This window comes from Bubalus kerabau, chromosome 12 (assembly GCF_029407905.1).
Source record: "Bubalus kerabau isolate K-KA32 ecotype Philippines breed swamp buffalo chromosome 12, PCC_UOA_SB_1v2, whole genome shotgun sequence".
In the NCBI taxonomy this organism is placed as follows: Eukaryota; Metazoa; Chordata; class Mammalia; order Artiodactyla; family Bovidae; genus Bubalus; species Bubalus kerabau.
In genome coordinates this window covers 36,262,403-36,290,010 of record NC_073635.1, presented here as the reverse complement: position 1 = coordinate 36,290,010, position 27,608 = coordinate 36,262,403, and the positions used below count along the sequence as shown (strand labels likewise).

At 42.5% G+C, this 27,608-nt stretch overlaps 1 protein-coding gene across 4 annotated transcripts in view; it reads right to left on the bottom strand.

Moving 5' to 3' along the window:
* The window catches only part of XPO4 (exportin 4), an 89,891-nt gene that overhangs the window by 13,701 nt on the left and 48,582 nt on the right, over positions 1-27,608 (bottom strand). For all 4 annotated transcript variants that reach the window (XM_055542565.1, XM_055542567.1, XM_055542566.1 and 1 more), the window contains 9 exons: positions 24,315-24,472; positions 23,940-24,114; positions 9,051-9,227; positions 8,363-8,505; positions 7,720-7,865; positions 6,794-6,971; positions 3,360-3,519; positions 2,703-2,872; positions 1,547-1,721 (listed from right to left, as the gene is read on the bottom strand). In XM_055542565.1, coding sequence (XP_055398540.1) covers positions 1,547-1,721; positions 2,703-2,872; positions 3,360-3,519; positions 6,794-6,971; positions 7,720-7,865; positions 8,363-8,505; positions 9,051-9,227; positions 23,940-24,114; positions 24,315-24,472 — 1,482 coding nt within the window. The remainder of the gene's footprint in view (positions 1-1,546; positions 1,722-2,702; positions 2,873-3,359; positions 3,520-6,793; positions 6,972-7,719; positions 7,866-8,362; positions 8,506-9,050; positions 9,228-23,939; positions 24,115-24,314; positions 24,473-27,608) is intronic.

Here is a 27,608-nt window from a genome sequence, read left to right as displayed (position 1 = left end):
GGAGATGTGGGAAGGTTAAGAGAGGCAATCTCAGGAGTTGTCATCACAAGAAAATAAATGTTCTTTAATTGCTTCTTCTTTTTCGGTACCCATGAGATGATGGATGCTAACTAAACTTACTGCAGCAATGCACTTCACAACATATGTAACTTAAACCACTATGCCGCAAACCTTAAAGTTATACAGTGATCTATGTCAATCACATCCCAGTAAAACTGAAATAAATAAGTTACTGTTTATGAAAAAGCATGTAAGTGCATGCGATCATCTTGCTTCCTTCAGTAATTTGAGAAGAAAAAGAAAAAACATGACTTCCTCAATGCCATTCACAGAATTCTGTTACTATTCTCATTTCTTTTCCATTAGGGGGGAAAAAAAAGATCCTTTATGAAGGTCCAGAGTGTAGATATTTTAGACTTCATAGGACACACTATCTCTGGCCCAACTACTCAATTATGATTTCACTGTAGTGTAGAAGTAGCCAAGGAGATGATGTAACTGATTAAGCGTGACTGTACTTCAATAAAACTTTATTTATAAACTCAGACAGCAGCCAGATTTGGCCTGCGGGCTGCAGTTGCCAACCTCTGTCCTATGGGTGAAGACCAATAAGCTCTGAGTCTGTCTCTTTCCTTCCCAACTCCTCTTGGCACAGACCATAACTCCAGATACTGAGGCCCACCGTGGGTACAAGTAAATATGAGTAATCACGAAGAGGATGTCTTAATACTATTTAAAGCTGTACATACGATAATAAATTTAAATAGAAACGGGACTGGGCTGGTTTTTCATCCAGTTCTCAAATCAGACCATTGCCTATTTCTGTTCTTATGCCTTTTCTCAAGCACTGAGAGCATCCAATCACAGAGATGACAGACTGCTAATTATCAGTGCCAGTTGAAACCTTCTTATATAAGACACTGTGTCCAGGGTGGCTGCAATGGGTTGAACTGCATTCGTGCTGTGCTCAGTCATGTGTCCAACTCTTTGCAGCCTCATAAACTGTAGCCCGCCAGGTTCCTCTGTTCATGGAATGGACCAGGCAAGAATACTGGGGTGGGTTGCCATTTCCTCCTCCAGGGGATTGTTCCAACCCAGGGATCAAACATAGGTCTCCTACATCAGCAGCTGGATTCTTTACCACTGCACCACCTGGGAAGCCCATGGGTTGAATTACATCCTCCCAAATGGAAATGCTGACGTCGGAATCCCTAGCACCTCAGAACACGACCTTATTTGGAAACAGGGCTATTTCAGAACCCCCACAGGTGACACGGCTTCCCTGGGGACACTGAGACACCAGGGCTTCCCTGGTAGCGCAGCTGGTAAAGAATCCACCTGCAATGCGGGAGACCTGGGTTTGATCCCTGGGTTGGGAAGATCCCCTGGAGAAGGGAATGGCTACCTACTCCGGTATTCTGGCCTGGAGAATTCCATGGACTGTATAGTCCATGGGGTTGTAAAGAGTCAGACACAACTGAGCAACTTTCACTTTCACTTCATGGATGATGCAGAGATGCCATGCAGATAAGGGGGGGGCCATTACCTCTGTCCAGTACTGCTGCTTGGTTTCTGTATCCATGTGTGCAAACCCTCCCAAGACAAGCGCCTTCATCAGCGTCCTCTGCACAGGACTGGACAAGAAATTCAGAGGTGGGCTTCGGCTTGCAAACTGCTTGGCTAAGTTCCACCAGTTTTCACACTGAATGACTAAGTTTGCCCTGCAGGGAGAAACGACAGGCGTAAGATGCATTACTTACTTACCCTGCATGGACACTCAGTAACAAAAGTGGAAAACAACTGGATTTAACTACTTTTTAAAGTCCAGCATAGTAAACTTGGTATAGACTTGGAAGTCTTGTATTCAAACCCAATTAGCCATTTGTCAAGGTAAAATTCATTTAATCTCTCTTAATTACCAGTTTCCTCATCTGTAAAATAGTAAAATAAAGATAATGGGTATAACAGCTCTGAACCCCAGGACGGAGACTGATAAGACGTGCAGCTGCTCCAAGTGCAGTGTCAGGAGCAGCACCTGATAAACCATGAGAACGCAACAGCAGCCAACGACAGGAGTAATCACAACCACGGACCCACGGAGTAAGAAAACTGAAAACATTCCCAGAATTTGTTGTAGAACACACTAAAAATTTTATTCTGTGAAATTAAAATAATTGTTAAATTACCAGTTTTTCTCATCTTTAAAATGGGGTAATACTAATGGGATACCTGAAAATTCAAATTAGACCACTTTACTCCTAATGTGGGAGAGACCTCTCTGCATTTGTTCCAACAGTTTGATACATTTTCTAAAGCAGCAGTGCCCAACCATTTTGGCACCAGGGACCAGTTTCGTGGAAGATCATATTCCCACGGACACGGGCGCGGTGTAGGGGTGGTTTGGGGATGATTCAAGCGCATCTCTTGTGCTCCTGCCCCCTCGCCTGACAGGAGGCGGAGCTCAGGCAGCGGTGCCAATGATGTGGAGTGGCTGTAAATACAGATGAAGCCCACTCACCTCCTGCTGGGAGGTCAGGTTCCCAACAGGACATGGACAGTACCCGTCCATGGCCCGAGAGCTGGGACCCCCATTTTAAACACTGCTCCAAAACCGCAGGGTCTCCCTGGACCTTGGGACTGGGCGACTGTCTGTCAGTGGGAAAGCCTCTCCTGACCTGACAGGCGGGTCAGCGTCTGCTCACCTCTCCCTTCTCTCCACCAGCGTGACAAGCAGCTGAACCGTGTCGTCCGCGAGGCCCTGCTCGCTGCTACACACCGAGAGGTTGCTGAGGACCTTCTGTAAGAGGTAGCCAACAATCCACTGAGAGCCCTCTGTGTCTGCTCCAAATGCTGTGCTGAACGGCACGCTTATCTTCAGAGAGAAAACAAATATTTTAAGGTCAGAAAGACCTGCTGAAAAGAAAGGAAGAAAAACCCACAGAGAAATCAAACTGAAATTAGCACTAAACCTGAAGTACCTCGCACCAATTTTCTATAGGTATTCATTTCCTGAAGTCCAGAAAGGAAACCCTTAACCCACAGATGTTCCCCACTGTGGCTTTTCTGTTAGCTTTAACTATTCTCATACCAGGAACATAGGCACGTACTTACATTAAATGCAGAGAACATAAATTAACCCATTCCTAAATAGTACTCTGAACTTCACAGAGCTTAAAGTATGCAGAATCACACGATACACTCCAGGAAAAGTTAATTAAATAGCACGCTGTCCACACAGTGTGGAAGACGCTTGGCTATTACTCACATGCTGATAAGAAAATCACCAAGAAAATTGTTTTCATTTCTCTAACTCCCATCCTCATAAATGCAAACCCAGTCAAGCGGTGCCACATTCTGACCTGATCGTACAGCTTCTCATCCACCAGGAGGTAAGTCTTTGCCCAGCGCTTTAGAAACCAGACAATGTCTTTGCCCATCTGAGGGCTTAGCAGGTGTGTGAGGTCAGCCCTTATTGCCCGAGACTCAACTTCTGAAACTCTGAGGATGGCAGACAACAGCCTGTGGGCACAAAAAGGAGGTCATATGTTTCCTTCTTTCTTTACTGGCTGTCTAACCATATTTTCCCCCCTAAAAGCCCTTTTCTGTTTCTCAACTCTCTGAAACTGTCTTCAAGAGGGTTGGAGACATATCTGTGTCTCTGTCTTATTGCTGACCTTTCAGGAAGCAGGAAGAAAGAAAACAGAGAGTCATGGCTAGAGACACCTTCTGCTGGGACAGAGCACACGTGAATCTACCATGTACAGATTCAAGATGGAGAAGTGCATGAAGTTAACCACGCAGAGTAAATGCAACTTAAAACTCCCACTGTTGGCACTGCTCTACTTTCACATACTGGCTATTTTATGGTGAACACAGGCACAGCTAAGTGACCCATCTGAATATTGAGTCTTGTCTCTAAATCTGACAGTCTTATTTACTTTCTAAAAAACTTGATTAGTAATGGAATTTTTTAATAAAAATGTTGCACGTATGGTCCTTTCTGAACACTACAGGGTTCATACCCTGTGTAGTATTAACATAGCAAGATATGCGGTTAAGTAAAAAAAAAGTCTTTGTTCTGCGTTTGGGAGGGGACACAAGCGATGTCCATTTAACTTGACTTTGGCTAAAAGGCAAAGCAATGAAGGACTGAAGGGGAGGAACTCATCCTGACACCACTTCAGCAGCTTCAGTGCAGACGTAAGACCGCTCCTCTTGGGACAGAAACCCCCTCGCTACATGGAAGCTCATGGACAGTTTTAGCTCCTGACCAACTGGCTACTGAGAAGCACCTCCTGCCATGACTGCTCCCTGCTGCCCAGCTCCTTCCAGGCCTGTGACACCACCCCCACCCCCCACACCACAAGGTCCTGCCCCCAGAACCTCTTACATCTCACTGTATACACATATATATATATGTTTATGTATGTACAATGCTATGCCAACAGTGCTAAAAGTTAAGAGAGTATATGAACAAAAAATAACCCAATAATTTCACAACTCATTTTAAATTGGCATATCGAATTTTTTCCATTAATTATTTAAATGATATAATTTGCAGCTTCACAGAATCTGAACTAAGTAATTACAGTGGCCACTTACATGTATGCATTGGAATTTAATAATCATAGAATTCTGACACCACCATCATTCATTTGAAAAATAAACAAATTGTTCTTTTAACAGTTGGAAACTTTATACTCTTTCTCCTTAAATTTTTATTTCTATTTCATTCCCCATAAAATATTATCCTAACACAATAAATGTTTATACTCACTTTATTGATCATACCGTATACTTCTCTGAAACAAGTACATAAAGATATTAAAATACAATTCTTAAAAATTTCCCATGATAAGACTGTGCTAAAGATGTCCTATGGATTAAGTTATCATTACAATACTTATCAGTACACAACTAAGCAAAATGTAATGCCAATTTAAATAAAGTAAACACATTTATTAAAAAAAATTCTGTACAATATAGCCAAAATCTCCTAACTATAAATGTTACATAAACTTTAAAAATTGTGAATCACTATATTGTACAGCTGTAATTCATATAATATTGGAGGCCAATTATACTGCAATTTAAAAAACATACACAAAGATGTATGTATCTGACTAAGATAAGTGTGGGTTTTCTTTTTCTAAATTAGCCCATATTATGTTTAATTTGATTCCTGCTTTTCATTTCAATGGATATAAGCACTGAGAACACACATTCCAGCAAGTAAATGGAAGGTATTTCTAAAACAGCAGGGCACCCGGTACCTCTGAGGTAAAGCCCACATTTGTGGCATCAGGTGACGTCTCGTGACGTGACAGCAGCCGTGAGGTCTGCCCGTGGCCCTGTCTGCTTCCTGCAGCTCCTACACTGGCCAACAATTCCCCAGCTTCCTGCTTCTCCCTCTTGCTCATGAGGAGCTGGAAGATGGGAGCCTCTGTCTGCTTTGGTCTAGACCAGTGTCTGGTGCATAGTAAGGATTCAATAATTGTCAAATGATCAATTCTTCAAGAAATGTGAACTACTTTTTTAGTAAACAAGGCCTGATTCTCTCCTACCACTCAATTTCACATTAATTCTTTGGACTGAAAAACAATAGTAATTCTTTGTTGTTCCACCCCCACCTCAACCCTCCATAGTCTGTGCTCTCAGATACCAAAATGTTTTGCTCCCACACTGATACCCAAGAGTGGTAAGAATCGAAAAAGCACTGAAAACACGAGGACAGCATTCCTGAGGGTGCTGCCCAGACAAAGACAAAGGCACGGAAAATAACAGGACGGCACCATGGCATTAACACTCCCCGTGAACCAAACCAATTCAAACCAGTCGCTCACCTAAGGCCTACAGCAACTCCAAAGGGAAGAAAGAAGACTCTTCCAGCAAAGCATGGGTATTTTATTCCCAATGAGAGAATGCAACAATAAAGGAAATAAATTTCCAAACATTTCCCTGACATCTGCTTAACAGTTTAATGTTTTAAAAATCGTATTTTTCATTGCACAGGTTTAAGTGGTATCTATATATTTTGCATTAAAATAAAAAGAATGAGGGGGCAGCATCTTGAGTTACTGATCTTGCAACTGACAGAAGCAGTATTATTTCATTATTCTCTCTTCCTGCCACCTAAATTTAAAGATGCTGAAACTTAAACTACTGTTTTCAAATATGCTTTCAAGAGAATATTTAGTTGAGGTTCATCCCGCCTTAACCTCACCATCAAGAATTAGTGGAAGATCTGCCACTGCTCTTAGAAAGATCACAGTGAATTTTCTCTCTGGAGGCTGCTGCCATCTTGTAACAGGGCTCCCAAGGGTCAGATACTCAGGACAAACACTTATGCTTTGTAAGAGGCAGGAATGCCCCTGGAAAGACGTTCCAGCTTCCTGAACAGCAAGGATGCGCTCACGTCCACCTGGTTTCCAAGAACTCCCCAGTCCTGGCGCTTTCACTCAGGTGCCTGAGCCCGCATTAGCACTGCTTTCTGGCGGGCAAGGGACGTGTGTGTGAGAATCAGCCTGGACACCTCCCAGAGCCTCGCTGCACCCAGAGTAACCTCACGCTGTTTTCCTCAGCCCTGGACACGCTGTCCGTCCCCAGCAGAGTGACGCTGCTTAAATGCATGGAGTACCTGCATCCTTGCTTGTTTCAAGGCTTCTCCAAGTTTTATCTTCTTTCACGTGTCAGCTTTACAACAACCTGTCTGTCACTCGAGTCATCTACCCATCAACTCAGAATTTATAAAACAGAATAAATTACAAGAGCACAGCTATAGAGGTCATATTACCTAATCACAGAATCTGTTCTGTTGTACCCTGGGATGGAAGAAGCCTTTTCTCCTGGAGATCCCAAAATTTGAAGTGTTGTATTAATGTCAACTTCAGATGAATGCTTAATGGAATATTCCATTATTTCTGGAGGTATTAGCGGAGTCTCTCCCTGAGTATCATCAGCTAAGAGGTAGCCTTCAGTTTAAAAAAAATTAAAAATGAACACTTAACAATCTACATTTATCAAATTGCACTATAAATGCGTTCAGTTTTGATTTATATACATCATATAAACTGATGTAAAAGTAAATAATAAACGTTAATGTTAATTTCAAGCTTGATGAGAAGAAACTTTCTATTTCTAAGATAATTAATCCTCAAAAATACAGGAAAGGACAAATGTTTTATTCACCAATTTTATAATTCATATATTGACATGTAGGCTTTTTACTCTATGACCTTTAAATAATTTCTGGTAATATATTCTGCAAAATTAACATGAATTCTATTACCTCAATAAAAAGTCAATATTTGGGAATGCCTTTCCAAACAGTAAGGTCTTTTCCCCTTTGATTATTTAAAATACAGAAACACTGACAACATGGTTACAGAAAACCCTAAAGAAAAGTCAGACTGCCAGGACCAGCACTCTGGCTCCAAATGTTAGCATGGCCAGGGCCAGTCTCCAGGTCTCAGCTTCTTCACAGATAGGACAGGGTGATAATTAACAGCCATAGTATTAATAACAGCAACAAGGAAAACAGTGAGACCTAGTGACAGCACTAACGAGGGGCCGCACTGAGCTCCACACAGAACATGTGGTTCGGGACAGGTAAGGAAAGTGCCCCTGCTCTGGGACACAGGGCAGCTGTGTCCAGGTCTCAAGTTCAACCCTACATGAGAACTGCTGCTATTAACACAGGCTGAGAAACAAGCAACTGACCTGTAACTAGAATAAGCCAGTGGATGTCCTCGTACAGGTCGTCCAGCGTCTTGCTGTCGGCGGAGCCTGAGGTGGGCGAGGCGAGGAGCTGCTGCTGCTGCCGCTGGAGCTGCCCGTGAAGCCGCGTGACTCTCTCCTCTAACAGACTACAAGAGGGAAGACACCAATGCCTTCATGAGGCTCAGAGAGCAAAGACCAGAGCGACTTATCACTCCCATTTACTGACAGCGTGGATTCAGATGTTAGCACAGAGCACATATACAGAAATATTTATTATATACACAATGTTCTCATGGCGCTATAAGAATTGTGATTTATTGTTTACGACATAGTATTAAAACATCACTTTACAAACAATCAAGGTTTACAACAGGCATTTGAAAACCAGTTATTCCAAGTGTTTATTGATATGGGTCCAGTGTTTCTCATACCACGTTTTCCATAATCTGTCTGCCATCTATGCTGTGGTGCCTGGGCTCCAAATGTACAAGCCAAGGAACGCCACCACGAGTGCGTTTCTGTCCACTTGTTCCATGTGCTGTGCCCGGGGCGGGGGTGTTTACAGTCTTTAAACACTTAAAGCTCTCCGGGGCATGTGACTACAGGGTGTTTGCTCCATGGGGTGTCTTTGGACCGTGTGTACCTTGTTAGGAGAGGGATACAGTGCTCTGCAGCAATGCGTCCTAGCATTCCTACACTGGCTAGCTGATCAGAAAACTGGTCTCGGTCGTCCTCCTGGAGTTCACTGATCTCTTCTTCCTCGCGAGAGGCCACTCCGTTGGCAGTCTGTTATTGACAAAAGAAATAAAGACTGAGAGCTGATCTTAGGACCCAGCCTGTTCCTATGCTGAAGAACAGAACCTCAGGACCTTCAAGAAGGAGCACCTTCAAGTGCAGCTGCTGCGGACGCCCGCCTGCCCACCCAGTTACTAAAGGGGGGAAATTCGAAGAGAAAGAAGTAAGGGGTCTGACCACTCCCACCGATCACAGGTAACATGGCCAGTGCACACCTACACCCCACCCCTCACACGGAGTGGAGTTCTTGTCGTCTCTGAGGAGCTCTGACATCATTAAGAGCCATCACCCCTTGGGTGTCACTGGAGAAACAGCAAGACACAGCAGGTGACTGAGAACTAAAGAGAAGTGGAGAACCAGAAGCCACAGCCCATGAAACACAAACCTGCATAGATGCCTGCTCTCCCTCTGGCACTCTCAGCAAGTCCTTGGAAAGAGCTCACCCTAAATTTCTAGTACCATGTGTGATGGGACAAATAGACAACGAGAGCCCACGAGGAAACCGATTTTCAACTACAACCTGGCTTAAAACTCACCAGATTCCTTGTGCCATCAGGCGCAGCGAGATGGCACTGAATGTAGGAATTGAACACCTGGACTGCGTGCTGGGTGAAAAAGCCTTTATGGAAGTGCTTGTCATCTTGTACTAGCGTCAGCCAGGATTCCAGCAGCCTGTCGTACGCCTCCATGTATACCATGTCGTCTTTGTCCAGCTAGGAGGAAGGGGCATTCACAAGACAGACACCAGTGAGATGGAGTCACCGCAGACAGGTCCATGTGTTGGCCTTCAACAAAGTTCCCAATCAGCAATCAATCATCGAGCTAATTGATCCCATCTTCAAATTAACTGATCAATTTGAACACTGCAGGAAATATGTATAGGCTTTTTACTAGATTTTCTAAAAGCTTTCTAACAATCTAAATTCTTAGGCAAATAGGAATTAATGTTCATTTCTGTAAAAGACTAACTTTTCAGCACTTTGTAGCTCACGTATTTTTCAAGCAAAGATAACTGACATTTTTCTCTGTCAAGAAGAGAACTGTTCGGGCTTGTACATACTCCATGACATTGTATTAGAAACTGGAAAGGCAAGGATGGGCCTCAGAGAAGCCGGAGGAGGGCCCTGAGGAGACTGAAGCACGAGTGAGAACGCATGGGAAGGCCAGCAGATAGACCTGGGGGTGGGGGGTGGGTGTCAGACTTGGATAGCAAGTCCCCAGCGTGGACAGGCTGGGTTCTAAGATCACTTCAGAGCAGAGGGTTTCTCGGTGAGGAAGGGTCCACACTGAGCGACTCTGGGCAGCTCTGCGAGCGCAGCGTCTGACACTTCACTCTTCTCACGTGCCAGTAAGAAACCACGCCTGAATTTTGCCATTAATTAGTAGGACTGTATACAATTCAGTCTTTGCATTGATTTATTCATCCACAAATTCACCAGATCACCGATGAGTCAAATCCAGAATACTTATGTGTCAAGCACTATGTTCAAAAACATAAATAACAGAGCATTCAGAGACTTTTACATTGAGTCCGATGAAAAAAAGGGAGAAGAGAACAAATAATCGCAGAAGACACACTAAAGGTCACAAGAGATAAATGCACATCCCAGGGTTGGTATTTGCTGTGTTAATGGTGTCTCTCAGGTTTGGTCTACAGCTTGTCTTCTAGCCTCAAGCTATAAGAGCTCTGGAACCTCCATCAGAGGACAACAACCTCAGACTGTTATCCCAGCAGTCTGCCAATGACTCAAAGAAGGAAGTAATGGAAGATTTCTTTCAAGAATTCCAAATTAAGCCAGACGTCAAATACCACCTCCAGACAGGAGTAGGTAAGCACCTGAGGAACTGCGTCCAGCAATAGTGTTTTATGTTTTTAGCTTTTATTAACCTAGGGAATACAGAGAAAAATGGTCATTTTATGGATCAAAGGAAGCTTTAATTTTTTGAAAAAATATTTAAAAGTAATCTGTGAAAACTTCACAATAAAGTGAAAAAAAAAAATCTTCATTGGATAACTTTATAAAGAATTTTAAAATAGCAAGCCCAGAGCTTCCCTGGTGGTCTAGTTGTTAAGAATCCGCCTGCCAATGCAGGGGACAGAGTTCATTCCCTGGTCTGGCAAGATCCCACATGCCTCAGAACAACTAAGCCCGGAAGCCTGCGCAACTGGAGCCCCTGCTCTGCAACGAGAGGCCCAAGCATCTCAACGAGAGAAAGTTCACGAGCAGCAATGAAGACCCAGGGCAGCCAAAAATAAATCAATAAAGTAAATTAACAAATACTTTTTAAAAATAGTAAACCCAAATTTTATTCCTATTTGTCTGGTTGTGAAGGTGTTTTTACTGAAAACAAGCAACATTATTTGAGTGCAACTAACTAGGACATACTCATGTTGTAAACAGTTAATTCTTCTTAGTATCTGTGGTATTTATGTCCTGTAAAGTTGACCCAACACTGAATCAGCAAACACTCTGGTCACTGCATTTACACTGTGCAAAGGTGGACAAACGGATACATCACTTTGTTTCACGTGTGTTTTTGTGCACAGACACCTTACTTCACATACAATGTTGATTCATGGCCAGCAGCCTGTTCAACAAAGCTCACCTAACACACACATCTTCTCCCTAAGGCATGCCCCAGACTCACTGCACTTGGGCATAACACCTGGAAGCCATTTGAAAGAGCAAGACCATCGAATTGTAAGTACTTCAGTATTTTTTGACAAAAATTTGGGGAACCCCGTTTCACACAAAAATGCAGCATTGGAGATGGTGAGGACAGCTGTTTGTAGTGAGAACGAGCATGCTGGGTGGATCATGGTTTTTCTAACTCTCTTGCACACACATGTCCATGAATGACCAAGAAAATTCACACCAGTGCTGATTTTGGGGGTCACAAAAGAGTTCTCAGCAAGAAAGTGAATCTGCAAATATGGAATCCACATTCAGCAAGGACCAACTGCACTTGTAAAGTCTAACTCCAGGAGGTCCCAGCGTCCTCCTCATGCTGGTTCTTCCTGTTCACGCACCATCAGAAGGTGTTTTTTCAAACCCTGACAGCTCATAATTTTGTTGAAGGACAGCCATGTTCTTGGTTCCATAAAGGCAGTAATATATATTCGCTTAATTCCTAAATACCAATAAAAATGATCAATTCAGCCAATTTTTCCATTACATCAGTTATTTCCTTTCACACTGCTTTCACCATCAATGCAATTATAAACCCTATTAAATAAATTCTTTTGCACAAACATCAAAAAAGATGAAGGACTACTGTCAGTAATCTTTAGGAAACTTTAAACTCACAAAATATTGGGTGACGCTTTTCCATGGAATAACTGACTGGATGGGAATGCCATATTTTCTTTTTGTTCTTGGAAATAGACTGTTGGCTCATAAATTGTTGAGCTTGGGAAAACTGATCGCCTAAAACTGTCTCAGATTTCACTTACACATCAGTTTTACCAATATTATTAGAGCTCAGAGAGCTGCTGTCTCTACATTCATCTTCTGCTTAGCACTGTGAAACATCTTATTCTGAAAATTTCTCTCTTTGATACTCTGGGCAGAAAGTGAAAAATTCTGAATTTCAAATAGCATCCAATGAAATGCTAACAACAACGACATAAAAAAGATGGCATCTCAAGACCTCTTGAAAGATTGTACCATAAAATGCAATCAGGAAACTGAAGTCATAAAGAGTAGTTATTTATTCTATTTGTGACGATTCATTTCACTATTCCACTAACCTTGTAGGTGATTCTGTCATTCTTCCATTTTCTTATTCTTTTAGTTTCTTTTTTATTATAGATGGGAACTGATGAGTAATGGTGAACTACTTCCTAAGATTAAGAAATAGCAAAACGCTTCAAAATATAAGGGAAATCAGATCACTAAAATTCCACAATGCATTTTGGGCTTATGCTAAGATAATTACAAATGTTCTTTTTGTTCTAAGGTCTCTAATAAAGAATAAAAATAATGAAAACTGATGGTTAAACAGAACTGTTCAAAAAGAAATCCAAATGCTAGACTCTGGTGGAACAGTGAGGGTTAAAGAGTCAAATAAAACCTATTCAGACATCATCTGTTGCCATGGGATTGAGGATCCATGTCATTCACGACATGAAGCTTTGCAGGAGATCATTTTCCATCTTTATTTTTACCGAATATTTGGAGCATGCCTCTGAGGAGCAGGTGTGCTTCCCCTTTTTCCCGCAAGAGCCTTCTAAGGACCTCGTATCTCCAGCCCCTTCTAAAAAGTCAGGCTTGTGGGTACAGACACTATAGCCTGATTGTTCAGACTGCTCATTTTCTCTAGGCTTGACTTTCTACTTTCCTCTTTCATCTAATTGCCTTCTGCAAGTTCTAAAAGATTATCTCACTCTAAATGTTCTTTATAAGCCATCAGAAATTTTGTATGAAACAAAGAGAGTTATGAAAAAATACAATAACCTCTGTTATAGTTTTAATGACCAAGTTCTTTCTCTCTAGGACACATCCACTGTTAAAGGCTGCCTAATTCATGAAAGGGCAGCTGTGAAGGGAAACCTTACAGAGAACAAGACACCATTTGAGGGGTTATCTGAAAATGGAGCTGATTAAAGAATGTCTGTCTAACTTGTGATTTGTGCATGAGCGTATTTGCTGCAGCATTACTGAAAACAGTACAAACTAATTCACTGAATCATTCCTCTAAGGTTTTGCATTAAAAACAATTTCTAACTCCAATTAATGACATGAGATGCTGATTATATAAAGGTATTATATAGGTCTGGATGTGAATCAACAGATGCCAAGAAAGTGATAAATGATGGAATGTTGGAGAATTTTAATTTCATGTACTATCTGAATTACTTTTACCAATGACCATATACCATTTTCACATTAAAACTGTATTCTGAAATAACAGTAGGAACAAAATTGTAAGAAATAGGCATGTTTCATTCTAATAAATGTATTAGAAAAAAAAAAAGTGTCTTCATATTTGGATCAAGGAAAAAAGGAAACCTGAATACTCCCATAACTAACCATTCAGATTTTTTTAGCTTAAATTCTTCCCCCAAAGAAAATACCAACTTAGTAAACTTACAGGTGAGATCTACTAAACTAGCAAAAAACAAAAACAAAACAACCAATCTTACAGAGACTGATCCAGAAAAGAGGAAACAAGAATGAGAAAGACATAACTCAGGAAGTGATGTTACTTTGACACCAAACAAACCCAGCCATTCACAAAAGGCCATGACGCATGGTTGAGCTGGGTTCAACTCAGAAATGCAAGGGCAATTTTAACAAAAGAAAAACCTATAAAACCAACTGATCACACTAACAGATCAAGTAGAAACACAATTAATGATATTCAATACTCAACCATGTTTTTAAAATCTATTAGTGGGACTTCCCTGGTAGTTCAGTGGTTAAGAATCCATCTTCCAACGCCGAGGATACAGGTTCCATCCCTGGTCAAGGGACTAAGATCTCCCCTGCCGCAGGGCAACTATGCCCGCACGCAGCAACTACTGAGGCTGCACTCTGCAACGAGAGGCCCCCATGCGGTAGAGAAAGCTCACACGTCACAGTGAAGACCCAATTTAAAAATTTACAAACAAACAAAAAACCTATTACTCATTCTGATAAAGGAGAGCTCACAAACAGTTAGCAAACATTACTCCTAATGATGAACCAGAAAAGATGTCTTCTATTACCATTTGATTCAACACTGCACCATAATAAATGAACCATACACTAAGCGTCAGAAATACAAATGGTGAAGACTGAAGAAAGGAAGACTGCCATTATTCAGATGACACGACTGTCCGCAGAGGAAAATCACTAGAATCAATAAGAATTCTGAAAGGTCAGTAAAAATCAGATCAACATACAAATGCCAACTTCAATTCTCCATGCCAGCAGCAATCTCAAAAATGAGACTTAAAGAAGATACTATTTATTACAGCAACAAGAATGAAAGGCACTAAAGGAAAACTTATTCCTTATTGAAAGGTAATAAATTATACCTTAATATAGAGAAATACCACATTTATGGGCAGAATTAATACAGTAGAGATGTCCACTTTTCACTAAAGAATCACTATAATTCCAAGCACAATCCAACTTGAAAAACTGACACAATTTTTACAGAAAATAAAAAAGCTAACATAGTCAAGATTCCTCCTGAAAATCCAGGGTGCAGTGGGAACTGACATCACCTTAAAACAAAACACAGGTGCAAAAACAGACTAACTGACCAATGGAAGTGGTTAGAGCTCAAGAAAGATCAACTAGCATGTGAACACTAGATATATGACAGTAACAGTCTGACAAATCATTAGGAAAGGAAGGGCTATTTGATGCATGTTGCTGGCAGCCGAGGAAAACAGCAACAAAACAAAAAGACAATCTAACAAATGGGGAAAAATATTTGCAAACCATATATTTGATAGGAGGTTAATATCCAAAATATATAAGAAACTCTTGCAATCCAACAGCAAAACAAACAAACAAACAAAAAAAAACCAGATCAAACATCTTAAGAATCTGATTAAGGCTGGGAGATTAAGATGGTGGAAGAGAAGGACTCGAAGCTCATCTCCCCCCATAAATTCATTTAAACTACATCTATATAAGGTGCTCCCCCTCTGGGGTCCCCCCTTCATCAGCTGGGGGAGCAGCACGGACTGCGGCTGGCAGAATAGAGAGATGTGAACACAGGGTCCTGGCCACCACCTGCTGTCTCATCTTCGTGCAGACAGACCTGGGGTGAGCACAGGCCAAAGAGGCTGGAGTGTGGTCGGAGCCAGTCAGGGGTGTGGGGTTTGTGTGCGGCCCTGAGCCCGGGTTCACCTCGGGAGCCCCTCATCAGTGCAGAGCAGCCTCAGAAACTAATGAGCGGGCTCTGCGGCAGGACACGAGAGGGAAACACTGCATTAATGAAGTCAGAAGGAGAAAGTAAAAAAAAAAAAAATAATAATCCCTTTTAAAATCACATACAAAAAAATAAAATACTTATGAATAAACCTGACCAAGGAGGTGAAAGACTGATATGTTGACAACTATAAAAAGATGATAAAAGACATCTGAAAAAGACAAATGTGTTCACAGCAACAGTATTCACAATAGCCAAGACATGGAAGCAACCTAAATGTCCATCGACAGATGAATGGATCAAGATGTGGCACAGATGTACAATGGAATATTACTCAGCCAGTAATATTCTCAGCTGGGCTGAGGGCTCACACGTGGGCATTTTGTTATTGTTTATTTTTCATCTGTATTGTATATGCTATAACACAGTCGTGGATGCTGGTTCTCAGGACTCAAAAAAGACACATAAAGTGGCCAGGTAAGTGCTGGATCTGCTTTGAGCAGCAGCAGAGCAGCTGGCCATGGGCCTTCAACACAAATCTCTAACCCAGAGCCAACTAAGGATGGAGCAGGGGGATCAACAAGACAGTCTCCGCCCAGAGAAACATGTGCGGCCTGTCAATACACTTCACAAAGCATGTGCTTTGCAGACATCATTTGTTAAGTCTTAACACAGTTTATCTTGCCAAAATAAACGGATTGGTAACATATCTTAAGAGGAAGAGCATCCTCTGAGCCCATGTCTCAGGAGGAAGAAGCAATGTTCCGCATTGTTCCTCAGCACATATGTGATGCACGCTTACCATGTTTAATCTGAAATTCTGACACAGAGAAGTACAAAAAAAACTGTAAAAGCCTTAGTTAGAAGCTGTTTACTTTCGGAAGAGCATTCCACAGTCCCTCGCACAAAGCCCTGATGTGAGGCAAACCAGGATCACATCGGACACTCAGCCCCCTCCCTGAAGCAGATCTAAAATAAGCACTGCAAACTTCCCAGAGCCTTCTGTTCCACTTGGAAACCAGCACAAGTGACTCATCAGGCAAAGTGTGAGAAATTTGGCTGATGACAATTGGCAGCTAAATCTTTCAGTCTAATCAGAGAAATGAAACCCGGCCCAGCACTTTCTCCTAATGCTTTGGCCCTGCTCCACTGGCCCTCTGGCCAGCACCCAGCAGCCAAGCCAGAGCACGTGCCCAGAGCTGACGAAGGGACCAAGCTGGACACTGCTTGCGCCCGGGGGCCCTTGGGCCCACTGCCAGCAGAGCTCTAGAGAGGCCCTGGAGCTTAGGGGGGTACTTGACCCCACTCACTTCGTCTGGGAACAGAGGGTGGAGAACGTAATTAAAAGATGATACCAGCACTGACACGTCAACACCCATATTTAACTTGCGAGTGTACAGAGGGGTGAACTTGCAGCTCTCCAGCCTCAGGAAAACAGTCTGCTTTTGTATCTGGTAACTATTTGAACCCATTCATGGGTCACAGCCTTGTCATAGCAAAGGGGCTTGCATAACCCAATGAAGCCATGAGCCATGCCATGCAGAGCCACCCAAGATGGACGGGTCACCGTGGAGAGTTCTGACAAGACGTGGTCCACTGAGGAGGGAATGGCAAACCACTCCAGTATTCTTGCTGCAAGAACCCTATGAACAGTATAAAAAGGCAAAAAGATATGACACCAGAGGTGATCTCCCCCTGGTCAGAAGGTGTCCAATGTGCTACAGGGGAAGGGGGGAGGACAATTACTAATAGCTCCAGAAAGAATGAATTTGCTGTGCCAAAGTGGAAATGGCACTCAGCTGCAGATGTCTGGTAGAGAAAGTAAAGTCCAGTGCTGTAAAGAACAGTATCACATAGGAATCTGGAATGTTAGGTTCAGGAATCAAGGTAAACTGGAAGTGATCAAGCAGGAGATGGCAAGAGTAAACATCAACATCTTAGAATCAGTGAACTAAAATGGATGGGAATGAGTGAATTTAATTCAGATGACCACTGTATCTACTACTGTGGGCAAAAATCCCTTAGAAGAAATGGAGTAGTCCTCACAGTCAAACAGAAGAGTCTGAAATGCAGTACTTGTGTGCAATCTCAAAAAATGACAGAATGATCTCGGCTTGTTTCCAAGGCAAACCATTCAATATCACAGTAATTCAAGCTTATGCCCTAAACACTATCCTGTATGATTGTACAGTAGAAGTGACAAATAGATTCAAGGGACTAGATCTGATAGAGTGCCTGAAAAACTATGGACAGAGGTTTGTGACATTGTATAGGAGGCAGTGATCAAGACCATCCCCAAGAAAAAGAAATGCAAAAAGGCAAAATAGTTGTCTGAGGAGGCCTTATGAATTTCTGAAAGAAGAGAAGTGAAAGGCAAAGAGGATAAACCCAACTGAATGCAGAGTTTCAGAGAATAGAAAGGAGAGATAAAGCCTTCTTAAGTGAACAAGCAAAGAAATAGAGGAAAACAATAGAACGGGAAAGACTAGAGATCTTCTCAAGAAAATTGGAGATACCAAGGGAACATTTCATGCAAAGATGGGCTCAATAAAGGACAGAAATGGTATGGACCTAATAGAAGCAAAAGATATTAAGAAGACATGGCAAGAATACACAGAAGAACTACACAAAAAAGATCTTAATGACCCAGATAACCTCAATGGTGTGATCACTCACCTAGAGACAGAATCCTGGAGTATTAAGTCAAGTGGGCCTTAGGAAGCATCACTACGAACAAAGCTAGTGGAGGTGATGGAATTCCAGTTGAACTATTTCAAATCCTAAAAGTTGATGCTGTTCAGAGTGCTACACTCAGTATGCCAGAAAATTTGCAAAACTCACCAGTGGCCACACGACTGTAAAAGGTCAGTTTTCATTCCAATCCCAAAGAAAGGCAAGCCAAAGAATGTTCAAATTCCATACAACTGCACTCATTTCACATGATAGCAAGATTGTGCTCAAAATTCTCCAAGCAAGCAGTACATGAACCAAGAACTTCCACACGTACAAGTTAGATTTATAAAAGACAAAGGAACCAGCGGCAATATTGCCAACATCCATTGGATCATAGAAAAAGAAAACAAATTCCAAAAAACATGTACTTTTGCTTCATTGACTTCACTAAAGCCTTTGACTGTGTAGATCACAACAAACTATGAAAAATTCTTAAAGAGATGGAATACCCGACCACCTTACCTGCCTCCTGAGAAATCTGTATATAGTTCAAGAAGCAAGTTAGAGCTGGACATGGAACAACAGACTGGTTCCAAATTGGGAAAGGAGTACGTCAAGGTTGTATACTGTCACCCTGCTTATTTAACTTATATATGCAGGGTACATTGTGCAAAATGTCCAGCTGAATGAATCACAAGCTGGAATCAAGACTGTCAGGAGAAATACCAACAACCTCAGATATGCAGATGATACCCCCCTACTCGCAGAAAATGAAGAGAAACTAAAGAGCCTTTTGATAAGTGTGAAAGAGGAGAGTGAAAATGCTGGCTTAAAACTCAACATTCAAAAAACTAAGATCATGGCATCTGGTCCCATCACTTCATGGCAAATAGAAGGGGAAACAATGGAAACAGTGACAGACTTTATTTTCTTGGGCTCCAAAATCACTGTGGACAATGACTGCAGCCATGAAATTAAAAGACGCTTGCTCCTTGGAAGAAAAGCTATGACCAACACAGACAGCATATTAAAAAGCAGAGATATCACTTTGCCAACAAAGGTCCGTCTAGTCAAAGCTACGGTTTTTTCCAGTACTCATGTACAGATGTGAGAGTTGGACCATAAAGAAGGCTGAGCACCAAAGAATCGATGCTTTCGAATTTGGGTGTTGGAAAAGATTCTTGAGAGTCCCCTGGAATGCAAGGAGATCCAACCAGTCCATCCTAAAGAAAATCAGTCCTGAATATTCATTGGAAGGACTGATGCTGAAGCTCCAATACTTTGGCCACCTGACACTAGGAACTGACTCACTGGAAAAGACCCTGATGCTGGGAAAGACTGAGGGTAGGAGGAGAAGGGGACGACAGAGGATGGGATGGCTAGATGGCATCACTGCCTCAATGGACATGAGTTTTTAAGCAAACTCTGGGAGATAGTGAAGGACAGGGAAGCCTGGCATGCTGCCATCCTTGGGGGTCAAAAAATCTCTGAGACACAACTTAGCAACTGAACAACAAGAACCACCATTTGGACACATAGAAATAGTGGTTAATTTTGTTTATGAAAACACTGCGAAATGAAGTTTGGGGAAAAAAAGTTTCAGTATGTGAATCTGGTCTCCTTTTAACATGCATGTGAATTTCAGATTAAAATCTAGCATTACTGTACAATTCCAACTATATGACACTTAAAGGCCACACTTTGGAGACAAGGAAAAAGATCCCTGGTTGTCAGGGAGGGGTGGGCTGGCGGCAGTAAGACTCCTCTGTGTGAAATCATAATGGCGGATGCACTCATCACACACATCCACACCCATGACCCATACAACAGAGTGAACCCTGACAAAGATGTGGGCTCAGGGTGCTGGTGACAGTCAGAGTAGGTTCATCAACTGTCCCACATGCACCCTCTGGTAGGATGTTGATGATGGGGGAGGCTATGTGTTGGGAGTTGGGGGGAGCAGTGCGAATTCTGTGTTTTCACTCCATTTTCCTATGAATCTAAAACCCCACTATAAAAATAAAGTATGCATGCGTGCCTTATGTCAGATACTGTAAAAGTATACCAGATAAAACACAGTGCCAATGTGGTAACATTTGACTGCTATGCTGCAGACAACTCCTGCAGACCTTTTTCTACAAACAGCAAAAAACCAACGTGACAACTCCAAATCATTTTCACAGAACTGGGACGCTCTCTCTTTGCCCGGGCGTATTGTCTTTATATATAAACATGAGTTACCTGACTCAGTTAAAAGCATTATGATCCACAGACACAAAAACTACAGTAAGTGGCTGTGAGCCACCAGCTCTCACATGGAGCTGCACCACTAATGAAAAGCCTGCTCAACTCCTGTTTCCTATAAACAGCTAGGGGCTGCTCTTCTGCTCTCAGGAGGACTTGGGAAGGCGAGCATGCAGAACCATCGAGGTCACAGAGGGTGGAAAGGAGCCAACAGCGCAGCCCGGCACCCTGTCAGCGCTTGTTAGCAAACACGACACAAAATCATTTGGCAGAAGTAACTTGTGCAATATAAACCGTGCTTATGACAACAGGGGGAACTCCAGGTAGGTGGAAGGGGGAAAGGCCCCAGCGATATACTGTAATATCTGCATGGCTGGCACACAGCTGTTCATCTTATTATTCTTCACAATGTTTATACACACACACACACACACACACACACACACACACACACATAAAGTTTTTACTTGACATGAACAAAATACTTCACAATAAGTTTAAATTTTATAGGCACTGCCATAACCCACAAGTCCAATGACAGATAAGACATGTGTAATACATGTATAGATAATATACAGTGCAAAATAGCAAGCAAGGACATACAAAAGATTAAAGATGGAAAGAACTGAAACAGTTTGTGCTGTTGTTCATCTGCTATACTCTTTCTGGTATGCATGCATGCTAAGTCACTTCAGTTGTGTCTCTGTAACTGTATTCTTTGTGACTCTACGGACTGCAGTCCGCCAGGCTCCTCTGTCCATGGGATTCTCCAGGTAAGAATACTGGAGTGGGTTGCCATTTCTGCCTCCAGGGGATCTTCCCGACCCCAGTGCCTCTCACGTCTCAGGCATTGGTAGCCGGGTTCTTTAGGTTCTTCACTACCAGCACCACCTAGAAAGCCCCTTTCCAAGTGCAGCATCATATGAAGCAAAAATCGCAACATAGAGGAAAAAACACAGAAATGTTACAAATAAAAAGTCATGATCTCTCCATTTTAAAGAGAATTTAGGGACTTCCCTGGTGGTCCAGTGGCTAAGACTCCATGCTCCCAATGCAGGGGACCCGGGTTCAGTCCCTGGTTGGGGAACCAGATCCCTCAAGCTGCAACTAAAACTTCTCATGCTGCAAATGAAGATCCTGTGGGCGGCAACTAGTCCAGGTGCAGCCAAATAAATAAATAAAAAAAAGAATTTAGAGAAGTCTCTGATTAAATGCAACAGAAATTAATTCATTCTCTTGTTTTTCTAGCCAGTCCTTACAGCACAGAATTAATTTGACTCAGAGCACCCATGCATATGACAGTATTCCCGGCCTCTGAATAAATAGTCTCAACTACAACTTTTCAGAGAATTTTTAACATTACACTCTTAGATTAACTTTTTCCTTTTGGAAACATATACGACTTTCCAAATTCTTAATGCTAAAGAATGTATTTATCAAACACAGTGCCTGGTGAAATGCAGGTGACGGATAAACATTCACAGAACTGGACTGACCCAGCAGCCCTCCTAAGGGCCAGCGTCGCTGGGACTCGCCCACCTGCCCTGAGGTGGCCGGGCCTCCTTACTCGAGTGTTCCCTTATGAAACCCTGGCCATTAGATCTAGTTGTTTCCAACGGTAGTCTTGTAAGCAGTACAACCCTTGCCAGTTTGGCTGCTATGAGTCATGGAAAGCATTAGACAAATCTTTTCCCTCTGCTTTTTTAGATGGATAACCAACTGTTTCTAACACCATTTTTTAAACATCATAAACAGGTTAAAAGAAATCAATTTGTTAAAAGAAAGGAAGAACAAGAAACACCCACTCTCTCCAAGTGCAGCCAGGCCCTCTGAGTTCCAATACTTCTATGTCAAACCTTGGCAGAAACAGTGTTTTCCAAGTTGTTAGTTCCCTAGGCAAAATAAATAAATGCTCAAATTCAAAATCTGCAAACCAAAAATGTTATGCATCTTTCAGCAATTCCTCTATAAAATGGTTAGAAGATTCCTCAACCCACAGACAGATACTAAAAAGCAGCTGTGTTTCTAAACGTGCTTATTCTGCTGTTTAACCCCCAGGGTTTAGAAAAGAAAACAAGACAAGGGGGAAGGGGAAGGGGTAGGGGAAGGGAGGACTCAGGATGTGAAGCCCTAGTGACTCACAATCTGTGATCACTTGAAAAAGATTTGAGTAAAGCTTCCTTTAACTCTCCCTGTACTTCCATACTTAGAACATCATTTTCCTCGCCCAGAAATTCAGATCTCACACGTGAGGCCTGTAAATGTCTGTTCCTCCATGACCCACTTTCCAACACACAAATGTCTTCCTGGCCTGGCTCCTTCCCCATCAAACCACGGGCGCCCACGGTACGGACACAGCCACACCTGGGTTCTTCACGCTCTGACACCTCCAAAAAGGGACACTATACACTTCCACGCATGTTGCCAGATCTCCCAACAAAACAGCCGTTAGGACTTAACTTGAAATTCTGTCAAATGTTCACAAATATTCTTCTTACCCTTACAATCTTTGAAAAGGATTTACATGTCATAAAAAAAAAAAATTAGTTTCAACAATAACTACTTTGCAGGGAAAAAAATCAATTACTTCCCAAGATTAATGGAGTTATTCACAGTAACCATTACACACGAAGCTTTGTTGTCAAAAAGTTTAGCACATGTTTTCTAGATTAAATATAAAACTTGGAAGATAAGCATTTAAAATCTGTACCAAGAAACATCTCTGAATACTGGAACTAGTCTTCATTTTAATGTAAATTAAAATTTACTAAGGTATATTATTAAACAATAGCACCAAAAATATTTTCAAAAGCATAGTCTAATCAAAATAAACAGTGTTACAATTATTTGAACCAAATTATATTTATGCAATTTTCAGGTAAGCCCAAGATTTTTAAATTCTCAAGAAACACTTAAAATTATATATAGTCACAACCATACCATAAAGCTCACAGCACCCTTTGAACTTAATCAAATAGCTTAATATTAAAATGGGCTTTCAGCATAATATTTAATATAAACATTTCACTCCATTTCCTATATTCATGTACTAAATTATCTCAACTTAAAATCTTTAGACCAGGGCTAACGTGGCTCAGTGGTAAAGAATCTGCCTGCCAATGCAAGAGATGCGAGTTTGATCTCTCATCAGGGAAATCCCACATGCCGAAGAGCAACTAAGTCTGTGCACTGCAACTCCTGAGCCCGTGGTCTAGGGCCCAGGATCCAAACAAGCGAAGCCCTCGCAATGAGAAGCCCAAGCACCACAACCAGAGAGTGGCCCCCACCTGCCACAAGTAGAGAAAGGCCCATGTAGCCAAAAATAAATAAAATTATAAAAAATAAACAAAAGTAATTAAAAATAATTACTTAGACCAATAAGGGAAGCCTGGCATGCTGCAGTCCATGGGGTTGCAAAGAGTTGGACACGACTGAACAACTGAACTGAAAGTGATTTTAATTACTAATGTTTTAAAAGCCATGTTTCCAAGCACAGATCGCCAAATAATTTGCACATATAAACAAGAACACATGCCTTTAAAACGATGACTCACTGTGAGCAGTGCTCAGAAGCAGAGCAGCCCCCACTGTGAGATGGACGGAGAGATGGACGCCGTGTGATAAGAGGAGCCACTTACCACTTCCTCCAGTGCAGCGCTGCGCCCGAAAGAGCAGGTGAGGTGCGTGAGGCAGTTGACGAAGGACGAGAACAGCTCTCGGGGGATGGCAGTCAGCACGTTGCGAGGGAACACGGTGATCAGGTTGCTGATGATGCTGGAGATGCCCACAGCCTCAGAGTCTTCTATCTCGATCCTACAACCCAAGGTGTTGGCACCGGCGTTAAGTGGAGCAGGGGGAACTGGTTTCCACCCACTCATTCCAAAGGCACATCTCTGTGTGCTCACTTCACATATAACTCTACTTCAGAAGGTTAAGGGGACTCACTGGTTTCTCTTCCCCTCCACCACGAACCATGCAGGAGAGCTAGGGCCGCTCCCAGCCGGGACACCTACCCATTGATGGTGCCCAACAGGCCCTCGATGAAGTGGGCGAGGTAGTCCACCTGAGCGCCCTCATCAGGGAAGACAGGCCCGTGCAGGGACGCCAACTGCGCAAGGCACTGCAGCGAGTCCTGGGCCATGTCAGAATCCTCTCTGATCTTTCGATGTACCTGTTGGAAAGATGAGCTAATCCATAAAAATAAATTCCTCTTTTATACAGGTCACATTTCTATCATGCCAAATGAAGGGAGAGAAAAATTCACTGCAGCTGATTATTTCTAGAAAACTGATTCCGAAGTTAAATTTGAAAATTGTGCCTCAGTGCACTGCTTGTTACAGGCCATGATTTTAAACGTATCAGTTAATCTTCAGTGGAGGGTACCTACATTGTGAAAACTGAACTGTCTCCAGCCTATTGTGACAAAGAGAGAAACAGATGCTGGCCAGTCAGGCACACTGCTCCTTCTAAAAACAGCAAGGACGACAGTCGTCTGTATTATGCTAACTATGCCTCACCCAGGCTCCTGCTAAAGTTAGCGAAGTTCAGGCAGGAGCGTACAGATGGCACTCCGGTAGATGTAGACAGTCACACTCAGAAAATCAGCGCACCCCTCCATCCCTAGGAGCATGCTCGTTCAAACAACACATAAACAGTCTTCCATTAACTGAGACTGCCTACAAGTTGTCCGAATCTCATTTTATGCTACATCATTGCAATTAATAAATTTTTTAAAAATTTTACTTAGATTATATTTAAGTTCACTTTGAACCTCATCTAGATTTCATTTCAGTTCTGCAATACTGATCTGAAACACCTGGCATACAGCATTCCAATGAAGGTCATTAATGTTCTCAGACTTAATAACCAGAACAACCAACCCAGGAAAATGGTTCAGAGAACTCACAGGAAACTTGTCTTAATCTACCACACTTACTATGGCCATCTTCTACTTTCCACAAGCATTTCAGTTTTCCAGCCCCCTTTCCCCTACACAAACCTCTCTGCTTTCTGAATGTCACAATGTATACATTTATTCTCCATGGGTTTCAGATTATTTCACTCTGATTCTACAAATCACGTATAAGTTGTGTGAAGGTGGAATGTTTCCCAAGTATGCACTGGTGCAGGGCTGGGACACGGAGCACTTACACACCCCCAGTTCTCAGATGGATTCCACTAGTCTTCAATTCCTGAGCTTCTTAAGGTTCTAAGAAAGTTAAAATATTAGAAACTCGCTACAAGTCACAAAATTAATTTATCTACTGACATGTTACCTTCTCTGGTTTAGAAAAGGGGTTGGCAACCCACAGCCCACGGGCCAGACCTGGCTTTCTGCCTGCTTCTGTGTGGCCTGTGAGGTAAGAATGTTGTTTACCTTTGTATGCGGCTGGGAAAAACAAAACTGAAGAATGATACAGTATTTTAGGACATGTGAAAATTACACAGAACTCATGACTTAACAGCTGTCAGGGAGTTTTTGCTGTGTGATTGTCTTCGGAGGGTGGAGTAGAAGCTGCCATGGAGAACTCACGACCTGCGAAGCCCAGCAGCTCACCTGGCCAGGCACTCCCTGGTCCATAGCAACACAGTGTTTTTCGAAGTATCCTGAGTTTTATATAAAGTCGATTAAAAGTACAATGCACAAGTGCACATATACACTCTACTTCAAGAACTTCTGAACACAACTATTCTTAAGCGCCTTATCTGAAGGCTGTAACTACATTTCTGTCACTGTGTTTTTTAACCTTATCAACATTTAAATGTGACAGACAACACAGTCTGGGGCCCCAGAGGGCTACTTCATCAGCCAAGTGGTCACTGGACCCTGGTCTAGACCTGAGGAAGCAAAAGAAATAGCCAATGTGGACCATGTCATTAAATAAAATAAATAAAATAAAATAAACCATCCTCAGAGCCTGACTTCATTGTTCGGGCTTATCTTTCCTGAAACATGAACCACATAAAGCGCATGATAAATCAACGACGGATTCTTACGGAAGATGTCGATTCCTGCCCTTCTTCCATCACACAGGAGCTCTGTGTAAACAGGAGTTCACCATATCTGAACTACATTACACAACTTAAAACCCAAACCCAACACCTGAATAGGGGAAAGCAGAGGGATAAAGAAAGGCTGCTGCTGCAGCTGCTGCTGCTAAGTCGCTTCAGTCGTGTCCGACTCTGTACAACCCCAGAGACGGCAGCCCACCAGGCTCCCTCGTCCCTGGGATTCTCCAGGCAAGAACACTGGAGTGGGTTGCCATTTCCTTCTCCAACGCATGAAAGTGAAAAGTGAAAATGAAGTTGCTCAGTCGTGTCCTACTCTTAGCAACCCCATGGACTGCAGCCCACCAGGCTCCTCCGTTCCATGGGATTTTCCAGGCAAGAGTACTGGAGTGGGGTGCCACTGCCTTCTCCTAAAGAGGCAGGTGAGTGGAGAAGCAAGACAGGAAATACAGAGTAAAGAAAGGCTCATGAGTAAGATGCTGGGCTCTGTGGAGACACGGGGAATCAAAGATGTCTATGGACCTCCAGTCGAGTGCCTGGTGGAGCACAGGACCAGAAGGCTCTGGGACTGAACACAGGCAAGGAGTGGGACGAGATGGGCGATAAGCAGAAGACAAGTATGAGGAGATGGCACACGGCTGTGAAGCCAAGAGCTGAGACGGGACCACCAGCATCCACAAAGCAAGCAGTGTGAACAAGAGACCACATGGAAGATCAGAAAGGAAAAACTAAGGAGAGGGGCTTTTCCAACACCTAAGGGAAAGGAGAAAATGGGATCAGTCGTCAACCTGCAAGGGCCAGAAGGCCATCCAGCCTCGTGAACCCAGAAGGGCCACATCCAGGTCTTGAGGCCGTGACACAGTACATACAAGTGCAGCAATTCAAACCTAGAGAAAAGTAACAATCTGTGGAAAAAGGCTGCAAAGAGGCAATAAATTCACAGAATTGAAATTTAAACAGTAAACTTAAAAAAGAAAAAGAATGAAACAAGATTAGTCACTGACATTTTTCTAACAAATGGCAAAATTAAAATTGTTCATAAAGTGCATACATGAAAGTAACAGGCCACAGAACACAAAACTGTTAAAATAACAAAGTAAAAGGGTTAACTCTCCAGGCTGAGTGACTGCCCATGGTGGCTCCCAGCTGACAGGGGCAGCTGCTGCGCGTCTAGACAGCTGTTCAGACCAGGAGCCACTTCCAGCACTGCCGGAAAGTTTTCTACCTTTTCAAAAACTGTTTTCAGTCAAATGAATAATACAGAGAACTGAACTTGAATCCACATCAAAAACAATTTC